This window comes from Terrapene carolina, unplaced genomic scaffold (assembly GCF_002925995.2).
Source record: "Terrapene carolina triunguis isolate 2854851 unplaced genomic scaffold, T_m_triunguis-2.0 Scaffold85, whole genome shotgun sequence".
NCBI lineage: Eukaryota > Metazoa > Chordata > Testudines > Emydidae > Terrapene > Terrapene triunguis.
In genome coordinates this window covers 60,630,596-60,642,861 of record NW_020664436.1, presented here as the reverse complement: position 1 = coordinate 60,642,861, position 12,266 = coordinate 60,630,596, and the positions used below count along the sequence as shown (strand labels likewise).

Sequence of the window (12,266 nt, the reverse complement as noted above, 5' to 3'; positions counted from 1 at the left end):
GAGAAATTATTCATTATAAATTATTCACCAAGTTCTAGTGTACTATGTGCTCAATATAAAACCTTAAGATGGTTTCTGTATATGCTTTGTCTAGATGAATCTACAACAGACTACTCACTTTGCATACATTCCACAGATTCTCAGTGCAAGAACAAACTGTTATAAACATTGTCTGTTTCACAGACCACCACGCTCTGCAAACAGAGACCCAAATCAAGAAACGGAGTACAAAAGAAATCCTGTATCTTAAACATATTGTTTTACTCCAGCTGCCAAACAAGATGATACGTTTATGTCTCATGTGTCTCCCACCTGAGCTTAGCCAAAAGGTTAATCTTGAAGTTTGCATAAGAAATGGATTACTAAACAGAGCTTTTCAGAATGATTGGTATACAAAGCAACACAACTAAAAACAAATTAACCCATTTGGCCACAAATGGTTCCAATAATATAAATCCCAGGCTATTTATAAGATTTCATTCCAAGAAAAGAATGAAAATAAACTGACATAAGATGTTTGTTTGGCATCTGAACTATTAATATGTTTAGTACCTTGTCTAAAATCAGCTTTCTTAGGAGCTTCTGAAAAATAGCACCTTGGCAAGGGGTATGATGAAAACATTGGCCAGGGATATGGATCAGTGCCCTAGAAAAAAAGAACCAGAACAAAGTGATATTAGGAGGTAAATTAATAGTAGTTTACCCGACTCATCCACAGGTAAAGTTTGCCTATTGTACAATGAATCTCCAACAGATTTGTCAGAATTATTGACACTACAATTTAACTGTATGATTTTCTATAATTAAAAGAAAAAGTAATATGAAATCCAATAAGTATATGAGCCAGAAGGTTTAAGCAACTTGCTCTGGTAACTATTGTTAACAATTCTGAATTTAATATTTTTTCATTGAAAGGAAAATTATAGCTTTCAAAAGAAATACTGTATTTCCAATTTTATACATTGATCTAGTTGTCTTTTCTGTGCTGACAGTAATTTCCATCTTCTCCTTATGAGTGTGACAGTCAGTAGAAAACCATAGCACTTAACAAAAGAACCTGCTTAACAAATACTGCACTGTGAGAATACTGATGAGAGATACAGGTATTTGATAGTGCAGATGAAATGCAAGCAGGTTAAAACCATAGGCATATATTTGAGAGGGCAGTTCTAGCTTGGCCAACGGGACCGCGCCTGGGGGGCAAATTCCGTACCTGCCCAAGACTTGCAATTTCGGGGGGTCATGCCCCCCATACCCCTCCCAAACTATGCCCATAGGTTAAAAAAATCTGATAAAAGGAAGATATTGCAGATAGAAATCTATTAATTAAAGAATTAAAAAAAAATCACTTCCACAGTTAGAGAAACAGATTTTTAATTTAAAAAAATGATAACCTGACATGAACATGGCATTACCTGAGCACTTAGTAGCCCACTGACACTAGAAATAACATCTTTGCTAAGCAAATCTCTTCTTACAATGGAAGGTGTTAACACTCTTGATGTGCAGGCAGTTGTTGTCTCTTGATGCTAAATAATATTTATATTGTGAATTAGCAGTAGGAATACTTAAGTCCTAGGACCAACACACTAACCTTATTTAGTACTCTTTGAGGCAAAATCCGTTCCACTGGTCCTCCCATAAAATTTATCCTAACAAGAATATGGTTTGTCTCTACCGATATCCCATCAATTATAAAATTTCTGAAAAAAACAAAACAAACAAACTTGATTTACCTTTGAGTGCTGCTCTCAGAAAATATTCAAGGATGCTAATCATTCTAGGAACAAACTATAATTATAGAGCTAGATTGTGACTAGGACTACATACTTGTTGTGTAAGGAAAAATCTATACAATAAGATTCCAGGATTGTCACTCTAAGACTAGAATATCTGTTGAGTCAGACTGAAGCAACAGCTACAAGCATGGTTGAGTGCTCTTTTTGTTCAGACTATCCCAAGGTTCAATCATCACTGGGATCTGCAGTTCATGTCAGCCATTTTGACTTTATGAATTATACCTATGTGACAGCAAGCCATGCATCTATTCCATGCCAAGAGTCCTAGATCATTGTGATATCAGAGGTAACTCAATCACCACCTTAAAGCTAATTTGCATGCAACAATTTCATTGGCTGTATGAGGGAGACTGCACAGATTGTGGATTACTTGTCCCAACTGCTACACGTAAAGCATCCACCCACACAACAACAAAACCAGCACTCACAATAACGCCAAACACACAGAGCCCCTCATGACAGTATACATGCAACTCACACAAATCAACACAAATCTCCCAGCACAGCCCTCCAGAGACAAATCAACACAGCCAGCACACAGAATAACCCCAAACACACATAACCCTGCACTACAGTGTACACCCCACACTGCAGTGCACACAACTCTCTTTCACCACCCAATCAAATCAACAGAAAACTACCAGCCAACACACACTCCCCAGCCCTCAGACATACTTACCATAAAACCATAAACTTGAGTAGCAAAGTCATTCGAACTTCACAAATTACATCCGTGCTACAGCATGGGCTTTCAGCTACTAGTAGGGCAGTAAAAACAACTCTCACATCCCTAAGTTGGCTAAAGGAACCTGGGGTCTTGGGCATGTAGGAATAAGTAGGCTCTGCATGCCTACTTCCCACCTGAGGCAGAATAGAAGCAAGTGGGTGGGTTGGGATGGAGAATTTGGGGGACCCTTGGTTACACCTGCCAATTCAGTGGCGAGAGCACCTGAGCTCAAGTGGGGGTTTTAAAATTTGCTGCTGATATAGGCCAGAAGCAAATTACTACTCCAGGAGCAAAATAAAGCATGGAGGGCATAGTGATTTAGAGCTTACATGCCACCCCTTGTTCAAGACTGTGCCTAAAGTCACAATCTAGCCCAAAGGAAATTTGTTTTAGAAAGGAAAAACACTTTCACTTTTCATATACAGAGTCTGCTATAAGAACAGTGTGTAGCCATTATTTAGAAAGATAATAGGCCGAATCCTCACTTGGTATAAATCAACGACATACACCAGTTGAGGATCTAGGCCATAGTATTAGAGTCTCAGCTCTATACCGATCACATATGTAAACACTGTGACAAGTTCTTAATGTGCAACATACTGAGAGAGCTAAAGAACAAATTGACTTCTAATTTTAGTAATGTTCCATCACTCTATGCTGTGTGGGGCTGCACTGCAGGCCTCTCTAAGGAGAACGTGGTCTATTTACACAAGATAATTTTACTTTGGTAATTAGCAATTAGAAGTCATAAGAGGAGGAGAGAGGGCTGAGGTTACAAAGAGGAAAATTCAAGGTATATTTATTTGTACATATCAGATCTTGTAGCGGGGCGGTCACCCCGCTCCGGCTAAGTAGGGGTTAAAAGCCAGCCATTGGAGAGGGCCGGGGCTGAGAGAAAAGGCTAGGCTGATTGGGGAAACAGCCACAGCTGGGGCCATGCCCCAATCAGGCCACAGCTGGCCCTGTAAAAGGGCTGTGAGCCAGGAGCTCACACACACACACTCTCTCTCTAGCTTATGAGAGAGAAGGACCTGGCTGCCTAGGAGCTGGGTAGGGTACCTGAGGTGAGGCAGTGCTGGGGAAGGGCAGAGGGAGCTGGGGAGCTTCAGCCAGATAAAACCCCAGGCTGCAGGCAAGGTGGGGATAGCGGGTTGGGGGTTCCCCAGGGAGGGGAGACCCAGATTGTGGGTTACTGCAGGGGGCAGAACCCTGATGTAAAAGGGCACCGAGGTCCGGGAGGCACACGGGGGCCAGCGACAGGCGAGACACCGGCCTACAGAGGGTGCTCCGGGGCTGGTGAAGAGCTAATTCCCAAGACTACCAGCAGGAGGTGTCGCACAGGTGAGTCCTCGCCCCACCGCAGACCTTTATAAGGGTCCTTTAATAACACAACTTGACAATCACATTTACATCTGAAAATGTTGTGCCTGCTATTATTACAAGTTGCCTTTAGGATTATTGTATATTAAAGAGACTAAAGACAACATATTTCTCTCTTTTTCAGTTTGTTAATTTTGCATTTTTTTTACTATTAAAGATTAAGGCCTCAATCTTGCAAACATGCATGTAAATAATTTTACATATGTTAGGAGTCTAGTTGATTTCAATTGGAGTATTTGTATGAATAAAGCTATTCAGATGTGTAAGTATTTGCTGGACTGAGTCTAAATAACATCATATTTATATTGATCATTTCTTACCCAGGTCCTTCAGAAGATTCTATGATGTTCTCCTTCTGGGCATTTAGAAGCACTTGGGATACTTTATATTGAGACTCTAAAAGTAGAAGTGTATCTAGATCACAGCACAGCACACTTAACAACCTGTAGAAGGACACACATTGAAATAACAGCATGATTTAGGAATCTGTTAATACAGACTAAGGCAGACCAGAATAAACATGAGATCTCAAAGTAAAAAAAAAGTGCTTTAAGACATAGGTGCTGGAACTAGGAGTGCTGGGGGAGCGGCAGCACTCCCTGGTTTGAAGTGGTTTCCATCATTTGGAGGGGTTACATTTTTGTTTTAATGGCTTTCATCACCCTTACTATAAAAGTTGTTCCAGTATCTATGCTTTAAGAAACCTGGACAGAACTAAGAGACAAAGCATTCCTTTATATCCCTTTAGTAGCCACTCTGTTTGCTCAGGGTTATGCAACTAGAGACTAGCTCCCAATAGATTTTTAATTTATACTGAACAACTGTAAAAAACCATTCACAAACATATGCTGGTCAGCTTAGTCTGCTGACTGCACCTCACAGAAAACAAGCATGATGTGGAATTAATAAAACAACCAATGCTCTGAAATGTCAAAAAATGATACAACACTGACTAAGTTCCTGATGTAACTTCTAATTAAGTTCAGTTGAAAAAGAGTCAAGATAAAAAAACACAAATTTATATTCTCTACTGTAAGTACTCTATTGTTTAGTCAAATTTCATGCAAAGATCAAAGACATCAAAAGATTTAGCATGCAATTAAAACAATGCATCTGTTATTTTTTTATGTCAGAACATTCTGGGAGGTAAAGGTAATAATCTCCAGAACACATGACAGCAAGTTAAGTACAATTTTATTTTATAACATCAGGCAAAATTCACAATGATAAATGGTCTCTTTCTAGCTTGATGTTACCTATTGTAGAATTTGAGGTATCACCAGGATAATATATGAAGCACTGAAATTGTAAACTTTTTTGTATTTTTTGCATAAATCTGATTACTGTAACATCACATCAAAAATTATTTAATCGGAAGTGCCCTATTTATGGAAAAATATATCACTAAAATTCTTGTTGCTGCTTTCATTCTTTTATCATAGAAGTAAAACACATCATGAATAACATCTGACTAGCATTACATTTTTCATTCACATAATATCGGATGTAACCTAGGGAAATACATATTATTTGACATTTGTATCTGTTAGTCAGTGTTCTCAATATGTTTCTATTGAAAACAGGAAAAATTCAGGAGCCATACTCGCAATAATTTAATACCTGCATATTCAAGTGATGATAACCAAGGAATGCATAACCAAAATGACTATTCTTAACTCAGATCTGCTCAGTTTACATCCTGTTAAAATTGTATTTCTATTTATTTTCTATTAACTTGTGCCTATCTATGAGATCATAGGTTCATTCTGAGCACTTTTCTAAAGCACAAAAGAAACAGCAACATCTGGACTACAATATTTCATGTGTTTAAAATAGCCAAGTTAGAAAAAGAACACTTCAACTATTATAAAGATGTTGGGCTGAATTTAGTCCAAAATGGACGGTAGCTTTCACCAGCATATAACCTGACTAAGCTGCCCAATAGAGAAAAATCTACCAGGAGCAGAGTTTGACAGTATACAACAGTCATAACATCCCCGCTTGTGGGCAGAAGAGAGTAACAACCCCCAAAGAGGGCAGATCTGGCCCAGGAAAGAGAATGGCATTGCGCTGATTCAGAACATCCCATGAGTAATCTCCATTGGGGCATTCATCCGGAACTCGGCTATGTTACACAAGATTAGCCATTAAAAGGATCAAATTAAACAATATACTATATATAAACAATATACTTCAAGCTAACATTCCCCTCCTCTACCTCTCAAGTTTGAATCACAGGCGGTCTGGCTTAGTGGCTGGAGCAAGAGTCAGGCCTAGTGGAGGCACAGGAGTCAGAACCAGGAATCAGAACCAGAGCCAGAGTCCAAATACCAGAGCCAAGGGTCAAGTCAGAGTCAGAACCAGTAATAGGAAACGGGGATAAGAACCGGATTACCTCAAGTCAGGGAAGGCAGACGCAGGGTTGGTTCCAAGGCAGAAAATAAGCTGGGAGAGGACTGGAAAAAGGCTGGGTGCGGGGGCAGGGTCTAGGCCACATCAGGATAGAAGCAAGACAGTCGCAGGCTTGGAGTGCCGCAAGCACAAGGAGGCAAAGAATCCACAAGCGTGTGCTTTTAGCAGCCAGAAAGCTACTGCTCCTGCTGGGCGTAAGAACCAGCCTTCTAGTTTCCTCAGCCAATCAGGCAGGGCGGTCCACCAGGCAGCTTAGCTTATTTGTAAGCCTGTCATGAGTTGGAGCACCTGCAGGGCCTTACTCCTGATAGAACATGTAACAATTTGGGGAATATGTCTGTACAACTCATGAATTCTGTGTGAGATTAACTCTCTCTATATATCTTTACCAAGCTGCAAACTCCATTTTGAATGTACAACCCTTTGCCTCATCTGTTTTCTGTTAGTAGCATAGTGGTTTTATATTTGATTTACTCATAAAATTTTCCCTTCAAGACAAATACTGATTTATTAATGTATTCCAAGTATGAATGCAGATATGCTGAGGATATCAATACTTATATCTGATGTTTTATAAAGATTTATTGAACCAAAAGAAATAAGAAAATCATATTTGTATTTCTTTAGCTACTCTTGTGAAATATTTGTGCTATGAAAGTGATTACCCTAAGGGTATGTCTACACTACCGCGGTAGTTCGACGGCTGGCAATCGAACTTCCGGGTTCGATTTATCGCGTCTGGTCTGGACGCGATAATTCGAACCAGGAAGTGCTCGCCGTCGACTGCGGTACTCCACCTCAGCGAGAGGAGTACTGCGGAGTCGACGGGGGAGCCTGCCTGCCGCGTGTGGACCGCGTCTGAACCGCGGTAAATTCGAACTAAGGTATGTCGACTTCAGCTACGTTATTCACGTAGCTGAAGTTGCGTACCTTAGATCGAATTGGGGTGTTAGTGTAGACCAGGCCTAATTTACTTATGAGTAATCACAGACATTTTATTGCAATGCATTCAACATCAATGCTATATCAAAATCATTTTTTATGTACAGGTTTGCTTCTATGTATTAGGAACTTATTGGAATACCTTTGACAATTTGCTTTGAAGGTTGTCAGAAGAGTCAAAAGCAACCAAGACTGCAGTAACTTTGTGTATAAGAGATGGTAACCTATGAACCAAAACAAATGGCTACATCCAAAATTGTTAGTTGACATTCTATAAGAAACATGGAAATATTCTGGACTCAGAGCAGAAGAATCTGCCTTTGAAATTTGCGAGGTGGCCACTTGGTCATCTCCATATATTTTGATCTGCCATTGTATCTGTTTCTCTTCTGCTGACTTTTGTTGGCTATTAGGTGTTCTAAAAGCTATCATCAGGTAAGCTCTGACTCTCTGCTCTCAACACCTTCTCTCTTTAATTGTCAATATGTAGGATGGGAGAAGAGGGAATGAACAAGGGGAATTACTGATGAGTAATTCTGTTTGTTGCATCTTCTTTCCTCCCAACCTATATCACTTCTCTCTCTACTTGGAAGCATCTCTTGGTTTATTTTTTTCCCTTAATTTCTCATCCATTACTTTGCTCTGGACATTTTTAACTAGAAAAGCATTTGGTAGATAGGTTCTTTATATACTAGTTTTGACTGATGGAGCTTTTGCCTCGTTGCTTGCTGTGGTGACCCAACTAGGCTAGACTATGCTAACTGTGAGAGAGGCAAAGCCAAAAAGGGATCATTTTAAATGTTTAAAACTTTATAAGGGAAACCCCCCAAATTGTATCAGGAGCATCAATAATACTGAATATTACCAAAGCCTTACTACTTATAATAATAACCTGTAGGTTACCAACTTATTAACCTTTGTGAGCTTGTACATGCGGTGCAGGTAGTGCCAAATGCATTGCTAGTAACAAGAACGAGAGAGATTACTTAACAATATACTGTGTCACTTCACAGAAGAATAAACTTTTCCTCTCCTTGGCTGTAAGTCCAGCTCTACTCTTGCTGTCCTGTTCTTTGTTTCTCTTCGGCTTCAATGTTCCCATGGCTGAACCTCTTTGAATAGAGTTTATCCGCAAGTGGGGCTTCTTCACCTAGTGGGCCCTCACTTAGATCCAGTAGGCACCTTTGAACTGTACTCCTTCAATAGATAGATGTTCAAACAGTCACTCTCTCTACTCATTTACTGTAGGTCATTTGTGGGTGGGCTTCTCATTTACTGTTGGATCTGTTTTCATCTAATGCAGCTTTTTGATCAATTCCCTTTTTCACCTATTATATTTCCTTTCAGATTTTTCCCTTTATACACTCTCCCCAGTATATCTGTAGATTTTATTTCTCTCTACTTCCTTTCTCTAATAGTGCCTTCTCACATACCTAGGTCTATTTTTTCTACTTCTCCTAACCTGAAACCTTTCCTATTTTCCTTCCTTCCTCCTTCTCGCTTCCCAGTGCCCTACTTTTATTCTCCTGTTCTTCTTTTATTGTATTGCCTCCTCTCCTACCCAGGCACCAGTGCACATGCTACCTCAGCATCAACATTCTTCTCCTTGTCTAACAGATTTTATTCCAACTGCCCCTTCAGGTGGATTCCAAGCACCCTCCGCAACTTGAGCTGCCCTCTTGTTGTCTCTCTCTCCCCCCAAGATAGCATTCATTGATGCTGCATCACAGCTACAGCAGGTGCTAGTGCCAGGGTGTGGGTTACTACAATGCTATCAGTAACTACTGTTGCTAGCTAAAATGGGAGAAGAAGGAATTATGACAAACAGAATTCCTGGTGAATAATTTTCCCATATGAAATCTAGCTTGTCAGTTTTGTTCATTGGCCCTTCATTTAAATTTTTCACATCTGAAAAACAAAATTGGAAGTACAGTCAGATTACCTAAAACTTGGTTTGATTTATTAAATAAGGATATCCGAAACAGCTATAAAGATAGCTAGTTTATAAGATAGTAGCTTGACTTTTTTTCTTCTAATTTGATTAAGAATCAACAAATGTGAGTTGGAAGGATTAAGTAAAGCAACAAGGTTTGAAATAGTATTTGCCATGTTAAGTTTACATTAACCCTCGGGGTCACTTGTGATATGAAAGAAGTAGTCATCTGTAGTTCACTGATTGAAAAGTTACATTATCACAGTATGTCACACATCCTTGAAAGTCTTATAAAATTGCCCCAGAATGAATTTGCTTTTCTTAAAAAAAATGCAACTATGCATTACTTTCTAGACAGAAAACACATCTACAATAATAACCAGAATATCTGACAATAAATTAACAAAATATTAATTAGGAATGACTGAATATTAACTGGGATTTGGTGGCAATAAAACCAAAGCATTAGAAAGTGTCCTTTGCTTTCAGAAGATCTAGTGATCTTAAAATGGGGTTGAGAGAGGGAAGAAGTGACCAATAGCATCACAGGATTCTTTATAGGAGTATCAAAGGGGTAGCCGTGTTAGTCTGGATCTGTAAAAGCAGCAAAGAGTCCTGTGGCACCTTACAGACTAACAGACTGTTAGTCTGTAAGGTGCCACAGGACTTTTTGCTGCTTTTGTAGGAGTAGGCATTTTGGCTCCTGTTAATCAAATTTTAGTAATCCTAAGAGTTATCAGACCCATCAGCCACTCTTACTGGCTGACTGTCAACCTGTTTAAACATGGAGATTGGCCATTTAGTGCTGCTGGTGTATCTGCATGTTTGCAGAACAGAGAATATCTGAAACTAATGAGATAATTCATGATTCAACAATGAAAAACAAGGTCCGCAAATGGAAAGGAATATATTACAAACATTTAAAAATGAAAAATTACATATGGAAACTACTTTATATGGAAAAGTGTCACTGTGGTTTAAACTGAATCATTTTTAATTTTTAAAAAGGTAAAAATCATTAATTTTAAAATTTGTTGATAAGCATAATGTAAGAGGCGTTGTATTAAAAGGGAAAAAAGGGGCAACTTAAATAGAATACTGACCTGACAGGAATGTGGAAGGTTGAAGGCTTCCCTCTTACAGAACAAATTAATTAATATTCCCTTCATTGTGTTTCAGACATTAGTTCACACACTTAGCTAATTAACAATACACATACTATAGGTACAATTAATTGAACAAATTATTTAAAATGATACTATTATGCCCCTGTCCTTAAGATGCAATTGTGGATACAGAAAGAGTGAATATTACAGTGTAAAAGAACAGAGAATCATCTTTAAAGCACAACTGAAAAGACGTTACAGTGTTTAGTATTTGGATCTCCTAAACCCTTGAAGCTATGTCAAATTTATAACATTTGTCTAACAAATATATGTCTGCACATCTCATAGCTTCTATGGAATTTAGTGCATTCATTTGAATTTGAATAGAGTGAACTAGATGAAATGTTGACTAACACATACTGCTCTGAGGCATATTTCAATAGGCTGCTTGATTTTCAGATAGATGTACACTGTAAGCCGTTAAAGCTCCCATTCCTAAATCTTTTTCCTGACTTGTTCTGTAGACCTAGGTATACATACACACACACACACATTTCTGTATTATTCTGCATTTTTGCCACTAAAACTGAAATGAATGAAAAGTAAAAAGCACATTAACCATGGTGTATTGTATGACAACCTAATATACTGTAACATTGCAAAATATTTACTGAATAACTTGGAAATGATTATCTAATTCCTCTTTTCATTGTAGATCCATACTCTTGGGAAAGATATTCCTAAACATGTGACTTTTGAAACCAACTTTAACAGGTTTCTAGAATTCCATATAAGCATAAGTGTGCCTAAAGGGAAAAAATGCATCTAGGACACTGTAACTGTAAGGAGAGCTAACTCACTTTGTGCAACAACTGGAGTTCTTCAAGATGCATGTCGCTGTGGTGCTTCATTTCATGTGCACATGTGCCCTGCATCTTTGACTGGAAATTTTTGGTAGCAGTGCCCATTCAGCACATCCTTGTGACCCATACTGAGGCTATATAGGGTTGAGCACGTGAACTGCCCTCTTATCTTTCTCTACCACAAAGTCCTACAGCAGAAACTGAAGCAGAGGGGAAGGAGGGCAGGTAGTGGAGCACTCACAAGGTCAGAGATCTGAAAGAAACCCAGTTACTGCACAAGGTGAGTAACAGCTCCATCTTCTTCGAGTAGTGCCCCTGTGGGTACTCCACTTCAGGTGACTCCCTAAGTAATAACCCCCTTAAGGAGGTGGGAGATTCGGAAAAGAGTCCAGCACTGAAGAGAACTGTGTTGCCTACTGCAGCATGCAATCTAGCAGCATGAACCAAAGTGCAATGGCTGAAAAAAGTATGCGCCGAAGTCCACATTGCAAGTTTGCAAATCTCAGCAACTGGAATGTCCTTGAATAGGGCTACAGAGGTAGACTGTGATCTAGTAGAACGTGCAATCACTCATAGGGGAAATTGAGCATCAGCCAAACCATAACAAATCCAAAGATCCTTTTAGAGAGTCTGTGTGTGGAGATAATGGATCCCCCAGACCTAACCACAATAGAAACAAAAAATCTAGGGGACTTCCTGAATGGTCTGGTTCTGCCCAAGTAAAAGGCCAATGCACTCTAAACATCTAGTGTATGGAAGGTAGCTTCCTGTGTAGACTGATGCAGCTTAGGAAAGAAAACTGGAAGGTGAATAGTCCGGTTAATATGAAACTCAGAAGAAACTTTAGGTAAAAATTTTGGATGGGGTCATAATAATACCTTCTTCTTGCAGAACATAGTAAATGTAGAGCCTACCAGTAGAGCCCCACTCTCTCCAACCCTTCACACAAGTGATGGGCACCAAAAAGGCTGTTTTCATAGACAAATGTAACAGAGAACATGTAGCTAGGGGCTCAAAAGGCTGTTTCATTAGACAATTAAGAACAAGGTTTAGATCCCAAAGTGGAGCAGGATCTCTAACTTGCAGAAAAAGGATCATAAGAAC

The 12,266-nt window shown here is 39.2% G+C and overlaps 1 protein-coding gene across 2 annotated transcripts in view; it reads right to left on the bottom strand.

Annotated features, from left to right (window-relative positions):
- The window catches only part of TBC1D32 (TBC1 domain family member 32), a 157,010-nt gene that overhangs the window by 74,060 nt on the left and 70,684 nt on the right, over positions 1 to 12,266 (bottom strand). For both annotated transcript variants that reach the window (XM_026649841.2, XM_026649842.2), the window contains exons 24-26: positions 4,227 to 4,349; positions 1,595 to 1,703; positions 553 to 646 (exon numbers count right to left, since the gene is read on the bottom strand). In XM_026649841.2, the coding sequence (XP_026505626.1) occupies positions 553 to 646; positions 1,595 to 1,703; positions 4,227 to 4,349 (326 nt within the window). The remainder of the gene's footprint in view (positions 1 to 552; positions 647 to 1,594; positions 1,704 to 4,226; positions 4,350 to 12,266) is intronic.